Source organism: Ammodytes marinus, assembly GCF_949987685.1.
Source record: "Ammodytes marinus genome assembly, chromosome: 17".
Lineage (NCBI taxonomy): Eukaryota > Metazoa > Chordata > Actinopteri > Uranoscopiformes > Ammodytidae > Ammodytes > Ammodytes marinus.
Genome location: NC_137221.1, coordinates 19,420,894 through 19,439,194, shown reverse-complemented (window position 1 = coordinate 19,439,194; position 18,301 = coordinate 19,420,894). Strand labels below are relative to the sequence as shown.

Here is an 18,301-nt window from a genome sequence, read left to right as displayed (position 1 = left end):
ATAATCCTAAAACATTTATGACCAACTACTGATAGTCAGACAGTCATTTGTTTTCTTTATTTATGTTTCTCTTGCCCCCCCCCCCTCTGCAGGGAGGTCTTTAGTCACTGGGCTTCAGTCATGTCCATTTGATTGAGCTCAAGAAGGATAATCAAATAGGGAAAGGGGTGTGTTTACTGATCCATTCTTTATTTTAAGCTTTGCTCTTGGTGTTTGCAATATTTAACATGGCTTACTACTATTGAATCTGTGGTTCAATTGAAACTTAAAGCAATAAGTAGACAATAAAATGCCATAGCCACTTAATGTGAAGTTATGTATAAACAATAAACATATTTACATTTATTTTATTCTATTAATTTATTCAACTGGGATGAACTGGGATGAACAGATAAATGGGTTCATGTTTCCATCTGTTGTTCCCAGTCAGAAAAGGCAACCCAACATTCATTCATTAATGTACATTCACCCTGTTGATCAATAAAGACTGATTGTTCAAAATAGAATAAAATTACATCTGAAAACATTTGTATCTTATGTTGCCTAGGTGATGTATTTTAGCCAACACTGTTATCTGGCTTTGCGAGACTACAAAACCACTAATTGTCCTCCCAAACAATAGCTGATCAGATTTGTGGCATTCCACATTAAGGCCACCAGGTGGCAGCGTAATCTCACTAGTTTTTTGACTGTCACTTCCAGATCTCTGCAGTAACGCAATAAATAAATATTGAAATAAATGATGATCAAATAATGAATAACACTAAAAAAGAAAAAATAGGCTTGACGATCTCATCATTTATTAGGCTACATTTATTTCTGTTTTTAGTCATTTGCCTATATAGGCCTATTTATTTAAAGTCTTAATCTGCACTGTAACTATAGGTATATAATATAATAGAGTAAAAAATACAATATTTACCAGAAATGGGGTGGAGTATCATATATATATATATATATATATATATATATATATATATATATATATATATATATATATATATATATATATATATATATATATATATATATATATATATATATATATATATATATATAACAACGTGGAAATACTTGTATTTCACTCAATTTCACTATTTCATTGTAATAATGTAGGGGCGGGTTCTCTGGCTGTCCGGGATTACCACGCCCATAAGCAGTTTTCGCGCGAAAGTACGGACCGCACCATTGTTATAGCGGGGGGACTATGAAGATACACTACTCCTAAACACTGAGATAAACGTTTCATCTAAAGTTGCAAGTGACCGTAGGCTCTATTATGCCACTTGGACATTAGTGGCATTTAAAATTAACAATAATTGAGCGTAACTACAAGTGAATGTAAAAACCGACCGACAACATCGACCCTACTTTTGCAATCACCAGCCTGTCTAGTAGTTCATTTTTAAATCCACCTCTCCACTCTTGGTTTTAATGTAACAAGACAAAACTTTCTGCAGGACGGAAAATTGCCACACAACGGAGATAAAATGACTCTTACATCAAAGGTAAGCCGCATGTTATTGCGTGTAAATGTAGTTCACTTTTCCCGGTTGGTGCTTTTGTGAGGAAAATCCCAAATTAGTCAAAATGAACACCATTGTTGTTAACCCAAGCAGTTTGATTGTTGGGCCTGAACCCCCTCCATTGTGAATTTGCATATTTATTTTTGCTATAGCTTTCAGTTCTGTATCCCAGACATTATGTAGGCCTAGTGATGTTATGGGTTGCACACCATTTGAAAATTGTTCATGGTTTTTTCGGTTTTTACATGGTACACCAGTTAGCTAGCTGACACGTGAAGCGTGGTATAGATCTTTGTTCAAGTGATAGTTTACATTTTGGTTTTCAATGCCAGAACATGAATTATGTTAGGGTCCAGCATGCTCAATGTTTTTGTCAAATCTGTAACGGTCCAATCTGTGTCACCCTGCCTCCTTTTAGGAAGGTCGGAGGTCAACACCCCTTTATTTGGGTGGTTCAGCAGATATAAACAAGTTCCAACCAAGGTCATCAAATACATGGATCGCACACAATTTGATGCCATTTTACACTCTTAATTACAGACTTGCACATATCAAAGACGTAGTTTGGCATAGAAAGCCATGAAAGAATAACCTGTTAACACTTTACCCTAACAATCTGTTTGGGGCCCCAGGCCCTCTTTTCTTTTCTGGGTCTCAGATCCTAGCTGTCAAATCTGGTCAAATAATTTTATTTTTTTTAATTTCATGAATATTTGGTCTATATGTGTCACACATAGCTTTGTAACATAACAATGAAATGGTTGAATAAATACTTGTTTATTTCGCATATGGCATTTGGGTCTGTGTAACCCTCGCCAATAAGGAAGTTAAGCCAATGTAAACAAAGTCCAAGGGTTAAGTGTCTGTTCCTGTTCCATTTTATTATGTCATTGTTAACATTAAGTGTTGCTGGAGTAACACATTGTGTGTATTCTTGTGGTTTGGCAATGTGTTATAGTTTACATCCTTCCTTATCAAAACCTTTTTAGCGAAGCATTTTGAATACAAAATAAAAGTGTTTTAAAGTCAGCAAAGGTGAAGCTCTCTCACTACGTTATCTGCAGCACTTCACTGATGGAATTCTACAAGTTACTGGGATGAACAATGTACTTAGTTGTGTACTGGAAGTGAATTGTTATCACAGTCAGTAATGTAACAATATTTATCAGTTCAATTCTGATTTGTAGTTTTGTGTTGTGAGGATAACAGTGAATACATGTAGAATATGTCATCTATTCCACCAAACCTAGCTCAATGTAATGCTTGATATTATGAATGCCAACAGGCTCAGCGTTTCAAATCTAAGTTCATCACTGCAGAGCTGGTCCATCTGTTCAGCCAGTCGGACAGCGAGGAGGAGGAGTTTGAAGGTTTCAGCGATGAAGAGGACAAACGGCCAAAGACCAAGGTTTGTAAAGTGTCATGTTCACTGACAATGTGTGCGACAGTGCAGCCAAAGCAACACACTACAGCAGGCCCCTTTCTCTCTGCTTTTCTCCAGGTGGTGGATTCGGAGGACAGCGACGTGGACACAGGATTTTACTCTGATGGAGAAGAGGCCCCCCCACCAAAGAGGAAGAGTCTATTGATAGCTATGAGGTAGGTTTGCTGCACTTTCTTTTTTTTATTAAAGATCACATCTGATTAGCTTTTTCCTAGATCTGTATGTAGAAGTTGGCTCTGTTTGCTGAAATACGAATTCAGTGTGCACAAATTGTGTAGGTTTCAATGTCCCTAAGTGCTGCTAGCATTAAAGGTGGAGAACACTTTTTGTCAATATCACTTTTGGTCAAAATCAGTTAACATTTCCTCAAGATATCCCACTACAACCACCCATAAGATGAATTATTTGTCTCGCATTAAAAGTCCTGAACCCTTGCAATCAGTTGTGTTGATTCTCCAACGATAGAAAAATGGATCTAATGTTAATCTTGCTCCACAGGTTTCCTGTCAAAAGAGTGTCTGCCCCCAAACAGGAACCGCAAGAGAAAAGTGTCAAAAAGCCTGTCACAGAAACTCCCCCTCCACGGAGAGGCAGAGGCAGGCAGAAGATAAAGGTAGAGCAGGAAGAGAAAGAAGAGGAGGAGGAGGAGAAAGATGAAGAGGAGGAGGAGGACGAAGAGGAAGTCCTGTCTCGGAGCCTTAGGAAACGAGACAAGAACATCCAGGAAAACAAGGCCATGGTAATGAACCGTTACCACTATGAGAGTTTTCTCAAGCTCTTCACAGATCTGTATAGTAAAATGATATCCGTCCCTCACCTTGCTTGATGTCCTTTGACTCTGGTCTTATGTGTTGTCTTTTTCAGCTGGCTAAGCTGTTTGCTGATCTGAACACCATGGCTGACATGGCTTTGCCCTCCACCCCTCAAGTGAGTGTGCGCACCAACACTGGATTCATACAATCATTCAAGAAAAATGGAGATACGCTCAGCTTTCAGCATCCAACCGTCTTTTTTCTTTACTCTGGTACATTATGAACAGTTAATGCAACAACTCGGTAATAACTAATGTTGTCAATTTTAACGTTAATGGGTGATTCTTTTCCTCCAAAGTATTGTAGAAACTCAATTATTTGTCAACAAACATTCTCCAGAATGACCTATTATGCCTTTTTTAAAGAGTGGCTCAGAACATTTCCTTGTTGTATTTCTGCAGAAGAAGAAGCGAGCGTCAGAGAAGGCAACGCCACGGAAACGCAAGCTTGAAGCAGAGATTGGGACAGAGAGGAGGAACCCGTCCCGTAAGGCCCGCCCTCCTGAGAACTTTGGGGTGGAGCCAAAGAGTGAGCCAGCCCCCCACCGCAGCCCCAGGACTGTAGACATCAGGAGGCTGCTGGAGGTACCATGTGCAACACACACTACTTTAGTTAAGGCGGGCGGATTGCCTTGTCCAGGCTTAACCATAATGTGCTGTGGGAAACACTAGCCCCTTTTACACAGCCAGTGAAAGCCGGGAATATGCCGGCCTTTCGGCCCTCCCCCCAGCTGTGTAAATGCGACAGTTGCGGAACGAGGGAAGAAAGGCGCGAGTGATCGTTCCGGGAATTTTACTACCTCGGGGGGTAGTAAGATTCCCGACACGATCAGTTCCGCCTCTCTGTTTAAATGCTCCAGCTTGTTGTTGCGGAACAGGGGGGCGTTTGATGTTCCATAGTCTACGTTCTAAACATGCGACCATGTTAGCAGTTGAAGGACGTGTGTTTAACATTAACCACGGCGGCCTGATGTCCCGTAAAAATCACAAAATAAAAGGAACGGTGTATAATCTAGCTGATCATAAGGTCCGTTGCTCAATCCAAACCCCCGCGCTTCATTTTGCAGAGTGTATGAGTCTATTTCTGCCCAGGAGAAGTTGTACAATGGAAAGCTAGGCTAGGCTAAGTAAGGGATAAAGTATAGCGAACGGGTCACTTGCTAGAAATAAAGACCGACTAGCTGAAGCAGGAGCCCGACGCGCAGCGGAGGGCTCTTGTTCAGCTTGAAGGTCGACCTAGTAACGGGGGAATAGTCTGCTCGCCCCGCTAGACTGTCTGCTTCAGCTGACTGAAGGCTCCGGCTCAGCTGTTAGCCACAGAGCTACTGTTTTGCTAACACATTCCGCCGCCGCTATTATTATCCTAAGTCTGAGCGTATATCCACACTTTATTTCTGTCTACAGTAACGTGACTTCACACACTGTGTGTATGTGTATGTCTGATTGGCAGATCGCTGCCCTCACAAAGAGACTCGCTCACAACCAACCTGTCACACACACACACACACACACACACACACACACACACACACACACACACACAGAGGTGAAGCGGTCGGATTGATTTAGTCAGTTTGGTTAACTGTCCCAGTGATGTTGGACTCAGCGCGTAGCGAGATCAACTGGCACATCGTGGGGACAGTAAAATACGGCCCTCTTACTGCAAGCTCCAGCACTTCTGCTCTCAATTCACCGGCCATTGTTGTTGTTGTAAAGCAGCTGACCGGCGCGGCGCTAAATGTTTACGTCACACCTGACGCTGTTTACAAGCACCTCTTTCATTCCGGAGCGCTGTGTAAAAGGGACTACTGATGCGCCAGCAGGCCGGCGTTGCTTGGTTCTGTGTAAATAACACAGAAGCAAGCAAAGCCGGCATATTGGAGTGATGTTGTTCCGTCAATATGCCGCAATCTCTGTGTAAAAGGGGCTACTGCAATGAAGTTAATATGGGGGGGGGGACTTGCTCGACATATGGGGTTAAAGGTGGAGTCAGTGATTCAGGAGAATGTGTATTCTCAACATTGTTTTTGCTTGTATAAAAGTTTACATTAAAACCCTAGTAGTTACAGAGCAATGCCCTGTCTGCGTTCTGTTGGTTTAACCTGCGGGTTGTGATTGGTCAGGTGGACGATGAACATGTGGATGGGGGACGGAAGAAGAGGAGAAGCCACAGTCACAGGAGGAGCCAGTATGAGGTGAGGTCAGTCGACGACATCACCAAAGAAGAACTGGACAACATATGCTACCGAGCTAAAGACAAGATCTGGGACAAAGAGAATGTAAGTCACTTCAGGCCTTAGCTCATTTAGTGCTGTCTGTACTTTACCACAATATATATGTACAGTTGTTCACTGTCTGTGTGTGTGTGTGTGTGTGTGTGTGTGTGTGTGTGTGTGTGTGTGTGTGTGTGTGTGTGTGTGTGTGTGTGTGTGTGTGTGTGTGTGTGTGTGTGTGTGTGTGTGTGTGTGTGTGTGTGTGTGTGTGTGTGTGTGTGTGTGTGTGTGTGTGTGTGTGTGTGTGTGTGTGTGTGTGTGTGTGTGTTTCTTTGTCTTCCAGGGCAGCTCATGCCACCAGTGCAGACAGAAGACTCTGGACACTAAGACAGTGTGTCGCAGTGGCTTCTGTGTAGGGGGCAAAGGCCAGTTCTGTGGGCTGTGCCTGAAGAACCGCTACGGAGAGGAGGTTAGGGATGTGCTGCTAGACCCGGTCAGTACTATAACACACACGTTAGACATTCAACACACAAGACTTGGTCAACTTGGGGGCGAATTTAGAGTCTCTACAGACTGAAAAAGATGCCAGAAACGAAAAAGTTTTATTAGTGACTGAATTTTTTACAAAAAGCAGTTACAAATAAATCTATAAAAAACAAACATTTTTATGCTTATAATTATTATTTTCTTTTATTCATTTTATGGGGAAAAAACGCACTGATGTGACAATTAAAGTCAAATAATATGTGACAGCAAGCATAAGAATATTATGATTTACTACTGGGGTAATGCACTGGTTACGGAAAAAATATTAACTCGGAAGGGCTTTAATTTGAATACATTTTCTTTTATGCTGATTGATATCTGGTTGGTGAATGCTTTTAGAATTTCATTCAAACACCCTACATCTGGTGGGGAAAACGTTTGATCCAGTTTGAATTTCTAGCAATACATTTTATTTTTTGTGTTTTGATTTAAATAAAAGCAGCACTGAGTTACAAACTTCACTCGAATATTGAAAAATCCCAGAAAAAAAGGGCTGTGTAAGGTCATGATAAAGATACTGTGTCCAAGCTGGAAATAGACTAAAAGATTAAAAAAAATAAGTTGAAAACTGTTGAATGTTTGATAAGAAGAGCTGTCATCCCAATGTGGATTTATTTTTCATTACTTTATATTATCCACCGTTTACATGGAGTAGCATGTTAGCTGCTGTTTGAAAACCAGTGACATCTTTTTGTTCTTATTTAAAATTGAAGTAGAGTAAGTACACCATTGGTCAGCAACATTACATTTGGACTGTTTTGTTGCAGACTTGGTCGTGTCCCATCTGCAGAGGGGTGTGTAACTGCAGTCTGTGTCGGAAGAAGGAAGGCCGCTGTCCCACCGGCATCCTGGTGGGATTGGCTCGCTACAGCGGCCACGACAACGTCCAGGAGTATCTGGAGAGGTACGCCACCTCACTCAGCAGTTTATTGTTACACACCTAATGGGGTTTCCCTCAAATATGAACCTTTTTAGATCTGTAATTCAGAACATATGCCCAGTGAGTGTAAAACAACCATTAGAAATGTGCATTTAGTATGAGTAAGTGTTTATTGATGATTTGGAAACATTTCTGAGGGATCGAGCATGACAATGACCCCTGGTCGCAGCCTTACTTCAGACTATTGTGAAAGCACACAGAGCTAATGTATGGTTCTGTCTCCATCGCAGCATTCAGAAGGAGCTGCAGTGAAGTCCAGAGAGGAGAACCTGCTCATGCAGCTGGCACCTGGATGAGGCTCTCGTGCTGCACAGTACAGTACTGTAGAACTCGTTTTAATGCACATTTTTAGTTGTAGATCAACCTTTTATCTAACTAGAGAAACGGAAGCAAAAAATAGATTTTTTTTTTTTTTTTTTTGAAGGCACATACACTGTTCATATGTTTAATATACCCAGATTTAAGGCTGCATAAGATGTTTATGTTTTTATTGTTTTATAGTCGGCACTCAGTTTTGAGTTGTATATTTCCATTTGAATACTTTACTCTTGGGATGTTCACTTGAACCAATAGTAAGGTGTGGTTATTTTCTGTGTTACGGATGCAAAAGGAGCCGTTTTATAGCCAACTACTTTTCTGTAAGTGAGTAACTTCACAGCATTCCTGTCAGTCCACTGTATATTTTAATAAAGAATGGCATTATCTAAAATAATTTGCCATGTTTCTGTTTTATACATTCCTGCTGTCTGTTGTCTGTCAGAAGCATGTTTTTGGCTCTCACAAATTCCAGTACTAAACCATAATGTCAGGGAAATCAAGCTGCTGTGTAGCTGTTGATGAGTGGGGTCAGGATGGATGTCAACCTGAGGTCCCTGGATCTTAACCAGGCAGGCATCACTGGCATGAGAGAAAAGGTTTATTACAATTTTGATTTAATCCCTGGTGTCTTACTGATCTATCTTCAGTCTCAGTCCTACAGTACACACTCGAGTTCATGCAGAGCCAGTCCTGGACAACATTTCACCCCGGTGTCCAAATCCTGTGTTCTCCCAGCTCTGTAGTCCCAATGTGTCATTTATTATCCAAAGTGAAAAAATAATAATAATGGAGTCAAAATAACAAAAATCCTGTCCTCATAATACTTTTAAGAGTTCATCACATTAAACCTCAAAATGTCATAAAAAGACAGAAAGGTTGTCAAATAAAGGTATATTTAATTTGAGTGACTTGGCAGAGGGTGCTCTTTAACTGCATGTTACACGCACACACTTTTTGTTAAGACAGTCTAAAGTGCCCTGGCAATGAACTTGCTCAAGTCACTCGGGGCCTGTTGTCTTGGGATAGACAGTTTATTGGCTTATTATTCATCTGGGGGAAAAACCAACCAACAACCTCCATCCGTTAAAGCAGCTGTGTCTTTTTGAGGAACATTGGTATAGGACAGATTATCCAGTAACTGAACGGTCACATGTTAGATCCTTGCAGCATCTATGTGGAGTCTGTCAACAACAGAAACAGTAGCTGGTTGCACAGTCATTGTTCCCCAGAGGGAGCACAGATACTCCATCATCCCTGCTGTCACAACACAGCTGAGAGATTAGCCAGTACAGAGAGAGAGAGTGTGTGTGTGTGTGTGTGTGTGTGTGTACACATGTAGTTTCTGTGTGATGAGGACAAAGTGTTCCCATCTGATTAACACACACAAATACCAGAGGGGAATTTAAGACCGTTTTTATCACTTTATTGTCAAGTGTTATGCAGGCAAAGCATCTTTTCTGCTTGAAGTTTTTTTTTTCTTGACATAACACATTTGTACAAACCAGTTTTTAAAAATATCAATTAACTGGAGCCTTTAAGGCTAATCTGGCAAAAAACCCATTATCAAATGTCATGGAGACGAACAAACATCTTTTTAGAAAAAGATTTTACAAATGAGATGTCACTACAAAATATCAAAGGGAAAACAAAAGTTGGTTGTCACACAAAATATTACCAAAAACATCTAAATTTGTTTGGTATCAACCTTTTCAACTTGGAAACGACGATTTTTTTTTTTTGCTTAATTCTTCTTTTGTTATTTATTTTTCTCCAAAAACAAGTTATGGCGCAAAGAGAAGAAGAAGAAGAAATGGTCGGACGTAGAAAAACGAAAAACGAAAGCACAAAAGAGTAAAGAAGAGAGAAGCAGCACTACGGCAAAAAAACTCAAAAACATGCTGTACACAAACCTCGGAATCAACGCACACAAAATACAAAGTACAGCAAAAAGGCAAATAGTACAAATCAAGGATAAATAATAAATTAGCCGTACACACACTCTGGGATCCTGTGTGTTAACATAGTGGGGAGGGGGATTTATTTGAACTTTTTCTAAAACAAATGATAAAACTCTATAAAATAAAAGTATTTTTTTTTTAATTTAAAAAGAAATGTACGCACTGGACTAACACGGAGCAACACCACCATAAAAACATCTCGTAATATCCACATTAGCTAAATAGCCCGACCCACTCCTAACCACAGCTCTCGTCCCGTCTGTCTCTCTCACCCTCTGTGCTGTGCTCTGTTCTCCATGTTCGCTCCCCCTCTCTGTCTCCATCCACCTAACTCTGGAGTGCCCTGTGTACAACAGCTTGTGTTAAGGCAATTGTGGTACATGGGGGTCACAGGGCCAGGGTTAAGAGGTGGAGAGAGATTGTCACCGGAGCACAGAAAGAAAAAAAAATCAACTTCGGTGACTGCCCTTACATCTACCACGTGCCATCCCATAATGGCAATCCATCGAAAGTTACAAACTCTCACTGGATGGACGGAGGCAGCTGAAATGTTTAAAAGCCCCCCGTGTGGTATCTGCAAAGTACCCGGCTTTCCAGATGTCCTAATCTTGGAGCGAACTGGCTTGTTTTTTTTTATTAACAAGAGAAAGACTTCCCCCCTGACAATGTAAACATGGTTTCACTAGGATTGTCATTTATAGTATTGCTTTCACTACACAAACAAAGTTGTAGAAAGCTAGATTGTATTTCTCTATAGAAACCTTTTTTTTTTATTTTATTCTTTCTTTCTAATGGCCACTGTGCCTCAAAAGGAATGCATTATTTATAAATCTTTTTTTTTTATATGTGCTTTTTTCCCCCTTGACTCCTCCTCCTTTTTTTTTTTTTCCTAGAATTATCCTCTCTCTCTCTCTTCTTCAATAACAGTTTATCCGTTGACTGGTCTCGAAGGAATCAACACCTGAAATCTGATCTGAGGACTAAACCTGAACCATGAATATAAATTAAGATTAGGTAGATCCTCTCCATGAGGGCATGGGAATACAAATCACTCATTCATACAGGTTACATACACACACACACACACACACACCACCACCACCCAGACCGCCCCCCCCCTGCTTTATATCAATGATCTGAAACAGTCCTGTACCATGATTGACCCTCAGCACTGTCTGACAGGTATGAAACAGGAAACACAACTTTGTGCATAGAGTTAGAATTCTGTTCAGAGCCACAAAAAAAAAAGCTCTCCATGTCAGATGGTTTTAGATTCAGCAGGTTCCCCCGCTGTCTTGTGCTAATCTAGACACAACTTGCATTCCTTTCGCATGGAAATTATTATTATAGATTCATTTTTTTATAAATTCCAAACTAACTTTCATACCTTTTTAGACTAAATTTATGATACTAATGTGTTAGTTTATTTTTTTTTAGATTGTGATTTGTATATCTTTCGCTTTTCTGTCCATTGCATGATCCCGTCTCTTTTGAGTCCCTTTTCATGAGAAAAAAGAATGTAGAATGAAGTCCAAAAAAATGTAAAAAGGAAGAAGAAGAAATAACAAGTCGCCACTACCCTTACAGTCTCTGCAAAGAACTCCCAAAAAAACAGGAAGTCAGCCTTTTTTTTCTTCCTGCAAAGCGACAGAAGTGGGGGGTTTTGCCTATTTAAACTCCTCCTCTTCCTCCTCCTCCTCTTCCTCCAGGTGATTAGAGGTGGTGGGTGTGGCCGGGTCAGAGTCGCCACGGGAGAGGGTCGCCACGGCAACAATCTGAGGGGAGGCGGCCTGGCCTTCTTCTTCTTCTTCTTCTGCGGCGACGTCGTCCTCCATGTCGTCGGTGGTGATGATGGCCACCGCCGCGCCGCCCTTCTTGTTCTGGTGGGTCTTGATGTGCTTGGAGAGGTGGTCGCTGCGCATGAAACGCTTGGAGCATTCGGGACACTCGAAGCGCTTCTCTCCTACAGAGGGGGATAAGACGGAGAATTTTTTTTTTTATTATTATTATTCTTTTAGGGAACAATGTGATCAGGAAAAAGGATCCCTGGTTTTCTACAGATACTGTGTCCGAAAAAAAAAAAACCTGCTTTGGTTGAGGCCTTCCTTCTTGTAGCTCGGTTAGAGATTGGACTTGCTAATTATTGATGACTAAATACATGTGTAGCTGTTGGACAGGAAATTGAATTATTTTAATAAAAGTTATGGGGAAATTGTTATTTGTTAAAATCCAAACAAAAGGGTTAAAATATGGGATTTTAAAGTAGAAAATTAGATCTGAACTACCTTTTGATTGACATAAAAAAAAAAGTGTGAACTCCTTTTTCCCACCTTTTTTTGTAATCTAAAAAAAAACATCCTACAGTGTGTAGTTCAAGCCTCTGAAACTGTTTGATTGTGTAATTGTTTGCCACTTTATTATTTATGTTTCCTTATAAACGGAACATCTATATCATGTGTTTGTGACTGATGATGACATCTGGTGATGACATCTTGGGCTCTAAGAAGTTGCAAGTCAAGTTTCTTTTCTTTTACTATTTTTTTTAAATTGCAGCCTAAATTGGGATTCAGTCGGGGATTCAAACTCCATCCAATGCTATCAAACCCCAACTTCTCCATCCATGTCTCATTCTTCTAACCTGTGTGTGTTCTGCGGTGTCTCTGCAGTTCGTCGCTCCTGGTGAACCTCTTGCCACAGAAGATCCAGTTACAGACAAAGGGCCTCTCCCCGGTGTGCCAGCGCAGGTGAGCCCTCAGGTGGGACGTCTTGCCGTAGACCTTCCCACAGCCCTCCATGTGACAGATGTGCTGCTTCTTCTTTGTGGGGTCTCCGCTGTTCCTGCGAGAAGAAACACTTCAGTTAGATGTGAGCAGAATTGTGTGTCTGTGTGTGTATGAATGTGCTTGTGAGTATGTGGTTACAAAAGTCATTTGCGTGCACAATGCTACAATTAAATTGTGCAGATAAACAGTCTGTTTCATAAATTAAATAAATCTGAACAAGTCAGACTTTGAAAAAAACCAAACCAGATTCACCGACTATTCTAGAATGGATGAATACATTTGACTGGTCTCTGAATATTCGCAGTGTGCGTTTTTCGGGTGCCAGCTCCTCATTACAATGAGTGAAGTGCTGGGTGGAGAGAGGTCGGATCTCTCACTTTAGTATACAAGCTGCACTGTGTTCTGACCATCGGTCAAACCACCATGGGTCATCAATCCTTTTGGATCAAGTATAAACTTGGGTGCATGTAGTTCCAGGTTTCTGACCAAGAAACAATCTAATTTAGTTTTGTAACTGAAAGTGGCTCAGTGAGAACTGCAGGTGGGGTGAAACACACTCTATTTGTATTTCTTTTAACTTAATTTACAGTGTGTATCTTCAAGTGATCTGACACATATCTCTGTGTTTGTAATGTGTTCTTAACAGTACCTTCCCTCTCCATCCCGACAGTTGGGACAAGAGCAGGCGACCCGTCGAAGCCTCTTGCTGGGCAGCCCCTCTTGGTCTGAAGAACTCTGTACGGAGCCCAGCTGGTCTGGACTCAGGGACGAGCCTGATGCCACGGTGACCGTCACCGGAGACGACTGCACTTTGATCCCATCCTGACCCTGTGGTTGACCTGAGAGGTGATTGAAAATGACAAAATGTGTAAACATATCTATTGGAAACAGGTGCTGTACTGTCTAAAGGAAATACGACAATAGAGAAAGCTGGGGGGAAAAACGTATCTCAAACAGTCCTTAAAAGTGTAGTAAAGTGCCAGATGTAATTTGACTGAGCCAGCAGGACAACCTGCTATAGTTGGGCTGTGAATCGTTCATGTAGAAAGTAGTGTACAACACAACTGAGCATTGCAGATAAGTTACATCTTTGTTTGTGGTAGTAATATATGGATCAGCAATGAATTAGTCAAAACACATTCACACAGTTCCTCTAAAAGCCCTTACCCTGTAGACCAGTAATGGTGAGGGGAACCCCCTGCATCTGAACCCCTGCAGTACCCAGCCCTGCGATGCTGACGGTCTGTACCCCAGACCCTGGGTTGATCTGTGCTGCACTCAGCGTCAGTGGAGCTCCACTCAGGGAGACCAGCCCTCCACTCCCCACTGTGGTCCCCCCAGACATTGGGGCCAATGTCAGCTGCTGGGGCATGGCCGCCCCGAGGCCGCCCTGCAGGGACACTCCACCAGGCAGCTGCAGCGTCTGCCAGGTGATCTGCCCGGAGGGGGACATGGTCGGGGTGCGGATCAGGACCTGGGCTTGGTTTTGGAAGGCCTGGATGGGCTGCAGTGTCTGCCCCGGGGCCAGCTGCAGGGTCTGAATGTGCTGAGTTTGCTGCTGGCCCTGGGCCTGAGGCTGCAGCTGGAACTGCTGCACCAGCTGGTGGCCCATCTGGCCCACGATCACCTGTTGGATGGTGCCTGCTGTATCGCCCTGGTTCTGCAGCCCGTTGGCCTGGTTCTGACTCTGACAGTCTGCCTCACTGCTCTGCACCTGGCTGTCTGCCTGTCCACCCTCTGACCCAGCAGATATCACCTGTGTCCCGTCCGACTCGCCTTCCGCTATTGCCATCGTCGAGCCGGTGGACGCTGTAGCGGGAGCCGACCCGGACAATGCTGTTGTCACCAACTGGTTGCTATTGGCCACAGAGAATGTGCCGTCTGCTGATTGGATAAGCTGCACAGCCCCTCCCCCTCCAACATTATTTATCACAGGTAAAGCCAGGGTCATGCCACCGATGTTTATGGGTACAGTGGTCATGACCGGAGTCTGGTGGGCGCTCTGCAGAGTCTGCAGCTGAAGAGGGAAAGACTGCGCAGGGCGGATCTGCAGTGGGACCGTCTGATTGGCTGTACTGGTCAGGATGGCTTGATGGTTGGCTGGCTGGAGGATGGCCTGGGTCTGGCTGGGACTCTGGGTCTGGATGAGCTGGACCTGCTCGGGCAGAGCCCCGAAGGAGGAGGTGTGAGCGGGGCTGATGTGGATCTGCTGTCCATCTGCAGTCTGAAGGTGAGGGATGACCTGATACTGGACCCCGCCCCCCGCATTAGGCAGGTTCTGAACCTGGATGATCTGGAACTGCTGCTGTTGCTGTTGCTGATTGGCTGCTATGGTGGTGATCCCGCCTGCTGGTTTTACCTACCCAACAGGAAAGAAGCAGTGATATATTTAGTATGGATAATAGGACAGTCATTGATAGACAACAATGAAACACTTGCTCAAACTCACTGCTCCCTCCCCCCAACCCTATTCACCTTGCGACCGCCAAGCAGGCTATCACTAGCCAAGGTGGTGGCCACCGTCACGGCAACAGGCTGATTGGTGTTGTCCTTGGCCATAGTGGGAGCTGTGGTGATGATCTGCCAGCCGTTCCCCGTAAACTGAGCCGGGACCAGTTCCAGCTGCTGGGGCACCAGGGCCTGACCCCCAGACGTGTCCAGCACTATCTGACCCTGGAGCTGCCCAGCCTGTAGCTGGAGCTGACCCGCCTGGACCTGGATCTGCTGGGCCCCAGCCCCAGCCTGGGCCCCCTCAGTTCCTCCACCCTGCCCTCCAATCTTACTGCAGGTGGCCGCTAGCAGGGCCAACGGAGAGGGCTGCGAGGAGTCCTAGAGGAGGGGTGGGAAGGAGGGACAGACAGAGAGAGAGAAAGAGAGAGAGAGAGAAAGAGAGACAGAGAGAGAGAGAGAGAGACACACAGACAGAGAGAGAGAAAGAGAGAGAGAGAGAGAGAGAGAGAGAGAGAGAGAGACGGTTATACCAGAGTCACAAGGGAAGGAGGGAGGGAGGAGAAGCCAGTCAGGGGTTAGAGACAGCCGGAAACACACAAACACACAAACAAACATCCAGAGCTCATATGTAAACAAGAAGATACCACATGTAAGTTAAAAAAAGGAAGGGGATATACAACAGGGAAAAATTTAGAAAGTACATAGCGAAGAAGAGAGGTGTAGAAAAAAAAGAAACACACAAAGCTGAGAGAGATGGAGGGAGAGCTGTCAGTGGAAGTGGGCGGTATTACAGGAAGCGAGTGGGTGGGCGTGTGTGAAACCACATTTCTCTTTTCTCAGAACACTGGAGGAAAATGCTGCCTTCTCTCTCTCTCTCTCTCTCCCTCTCTCTCTCTCCTTCCTTTCAAAGGAACTAGGTCGCGGGCACATTTCTTATGCTATAGTACACCTCTCAACGCTGAGCGCAAACGCCACTCCATGCTTACGACAAACACAGCAGCAGCGTGTTGGCAACAATGCTTGTCGTGCACGTTTAACTACAAGATCTCCATATGTACACAACCTAAAAGGAAGCAGCTGAAAATACAGCTTCCACAGGTGTAGAGCTGCTCACTGCCTTTGTGTTGTTGTTGTTGTTCATAAAACCAACTGCAGGAGAAAAAAATATATATTTTGACCCTAATTCCAACCGACAGTTTAAAAAAAAGTTCAGTGGTGGAAGTGTGACAGCCATATAAGCCTATTCAAGGGAGCTCTCTCTCTCTAGGGCTGGCTCACACAGCAGGCCTGCACAGAAGCAGGAAGTGGAATTCACCAGAGAAACGCCCCCAGAGATGTCTGGCTGGCTGGCTGGAAGGGAGGGAGGAGTAGCCTACATATTTGGCCTACTACTACAGACAAGGCAAAAGTACACACAACTGCAATAAACTCCACCATTTATTTTCCATTTACCTGCGATCCAGAGCTTTTCCCCCGTTTAGATGCTTTCCCTCCTTCGGTTCCAGGTGATTCCTTCTTCGAGTCTGTGCAAGAGAGAGTTTAAAAAAAAAAAAAAAGTGAGAATACTCCCTAATTACAACATCAGCACAACATGAGGATTTCTGACAACTACGAGCTCCCAGGACAAGACACAGTCATGTAGAGACCCTTGAGTTGCCCTGATCAAAACTGATCACAACGAGCATATTTAAAATGTGATCAATAAGGGCAGAGAGGGATAACCTCATCATCAATATCAAAGGGGGGAGCCTCCTATCTGTCAAACAGAGGGGGGGAGAGAGAGGGGGGTGGAGACGGAGAGAGGGGGGGAGGGTACCTACCACTCATAACGCATTAATATACCGAGAGGGAGAGGAGGGTGTAGTTCACGGTAGAAGGCCGGCCGGGTAGGCTACGGAGGCGGAGGACGGCCTATATGTTTCGGCGCTGGGCCGTGGCGGATCTGCCCGTTTGACGAAACCACCCACCGGCCAGGAAGGGCGGTGCCAATGAGCGCAGGCACAAGCAGGCAGGCAGCCCCCGAATAACGGAAATAACCCACGACACGGTGACCGTCCCCGGCCCGTTGGCCCCCCCTCGCAGCCCCGTTGTATGTCTCTTTTACCGGAAAGCCAGTCCATAAACGAGCGAATTAGAGCTTGTCAGAGCGTTGTATCCACAGTGGAGTTGTCAGTGTGTGACCGTAGAGGCCCACCCACTTCCATTTAAGCATCAGGACAACACCCTCTTCGCTGCCTCCAGCCTGTCGCCGCCGTTTCTCTTCTCGCCGCGTCGCCGTCCGTCGTGCACCGAAAACGAACCGTCCTTGTTTGTATTTAACGCGTATACCCTATTATTCGTGCCCAGTTGCCTTTTTTTCTTTTTTTTTAAGTGGAGATACTGTGAGATAGCTGTGGCTTTTGTGGGCGGAAACGCTCCTCCCACATATTCAGATTGGACGACGGGGCTCGGCGTGCGAGGGTCTAGATGGGAGTTGTATTTTGGTGAGGCCTCGCCTTCTCGAGATGGATTAGGCGAGCGGGACCACAACTCCCATGATGCCGCGCGGCGTGTCGGGCGAGCAGCAACAGCGGCGGTGTTTGGTAGTCATGTTGGTGTGAGAGCGAGAGGGAAGGGCGGTGACTTGTGTGTTGTGGGGGTTGGGCGAACGGGAAAGTGCGTGCGCGCGTTTTTGTGTGTTTGTTTCCACTTGCTGCACGCTGTGTGGTGGTGTCATTTGGGTGACAGTCCTGTTGAAAAAGACGAGAGAGAGGAAGATGAGAAGGCAGCGGAACTGAAGTGTTTTGTAAAGAATGAAACAATGTTGCCTCTATGCTCTATGCTGATGGGCCTACATTTTTTTTCTCTGGCTCTTAAGAACTTTTTTCTCATCAGTCTCTCTTCTGCTTGTCCTTATGGCCATGTGACAATTACAATGACTAAATGACATTAGGCTGTGTAATGTGATGGACAGAAAATGAACTGCCAGGCAGATATTTTGACAATAGATTCACCCTTAAAGTTAGGCTAATTAACACGCACAAATACCCTATTAAGGGCGTACTGGTCTTGGCCTCTCAAATCTGAGGATGTGATCTTTTAGGAATATTATCTTTAAGTTGTAAATTGGATTTTGGACTGTTGGTTCAAAGAACAAATGTAGCCTAGATGTCAAAACTGGAAAAAATGTGTATGGGAAATGGATAAGAGCTTAAAGTAATGAAGTAGGCCGATTATCCAATTTATATATTAGTCCATCGATGGAAAATTAGCAGCATTCTTCTTTTTGATATTAGTAGGCTATCATAAAAAGAGGAAAGCTGCTCAAAACC

The 18,301-nt window shown here is 43.9% G+C and overlaps 2 protein-coding genes across 4 annotated transcripts; one reads left to right on the top strand and one right to left on the bottom strand.

Annotated features, from left to right (window-relative positions):
* Positions 1 to 1,400: 1,400 nt before the first annotated feature.
* Positions 1,401 to 8,146, top strand: cdca7b (cell division cycle associated 7b). Of its 2 annotated transcripts, XM_080045517.1 has the most exons (10): positions 1,401 to 1,508; positions 2,812 to 2,934; positions 3,028 to 3,125; positions 3,469 to 3,709; positions 3,835 to 3,897; positions 4,184 to 4,366; positions 5,905 to 6,060; positions 6,338 to 6,487; positions 7,308 to 7,444; positions 7,711 to 8,146. In XM_080045517.1, exons 1-10 carry the CDS (start codon positions 1,491 to 1,493, stop codon positions 7,730 to 7,732), a joined length of 1,191 nt encoding a protein of 396 aa, XP_079901643.1. In that variant the 5' UTR covers positions 1,401 to 1,490; the 3' UTR covers positions 7,733 to 8,146. The 2 variants fall into 2 exon arrangements, with proteins under 2 accessions (XP_079901643.1, XP_079901642.1); XM_080045516.1 differs by having other exon boundaries at positions 2,812 to 3,125.
* Positions 8,147 to 9,213: 1,067 nt separating this feature from the next.
* Positions 9,214 to 17,341, bottom strand: sp4 (sp4 transcription factor). 2 transcript variants are annotated; one of them, XM_080045226.1, is made up of 7 exons: positions 16,811 to 17,341; positions 16,443 to 16,513; positions 15,015 to 15,368; positions 13,707 to 14,898; positions 13,189 to 13,378; positions 12,395 to 12,594; positions 9,214 to 11,719 (listed from the first exon to the last, which is right to left on the bottom strand). In XM_080045226.1, exons 1-7 carry the CDS (start codon positions 16,815 to 16,817, stop codon positions 11,424 to 11,426), a joined length of 2,310 nt encoding a protein of 769 aa, XP_079901352.1. In that variant the 5' UTR covers positions 16,818 to 17,341; the 3' UTR covers positions 9,214 to 11,423. The 2 variants fall into 2 exon arrangements, with proteins under 2 accessions (XP_079901352.1, XP_079901353.1); XM_080045227.1 differs by having other exon boundaries at positions 12,395 to 12,588.
* Between the last annotated feature and the right edge of the window lie 960 nt (positions 17,342 to 18,301).

Excerpts from the sequence above, each read along its gene's own strand:
- cdca7b (XM_080045516.1), top strand. Across the intron at positions 6,061-6,337 it reads AGATCTGGGACAAAGAGAAT|GGCAGCTCATGCCACCAGTG; the intron begins GTAAGTCACTTC and ends TTTGTCTTCCAG. Across the intron at positions 7,445-7,710 it reads GTCCAGGAGTATCTGGAGAG|CATTCAGAAGGAGCTGCAGT; the intron begins GTACGCCACCTC and ends TCTCCATCGCAG.
- sp4 (XM_080045226.1), bottom strand. Across the intron at positions 14,899-15,014 it reads GCCTGCTTGGCGGTCGCAAG|GTAAAACCAGCAGGCGGGAT; the intron begins GTGAATAGGGTT and ends CCTGTTGGGTAG. Across the intron at positions 11,720-12,394 it reads ACACCGCAGAACACACACAG|GAGAGAAGCGCTTCGAGTGT; the intron begins GTTAGAAGAATG and ends CCCCCTCTGTAG.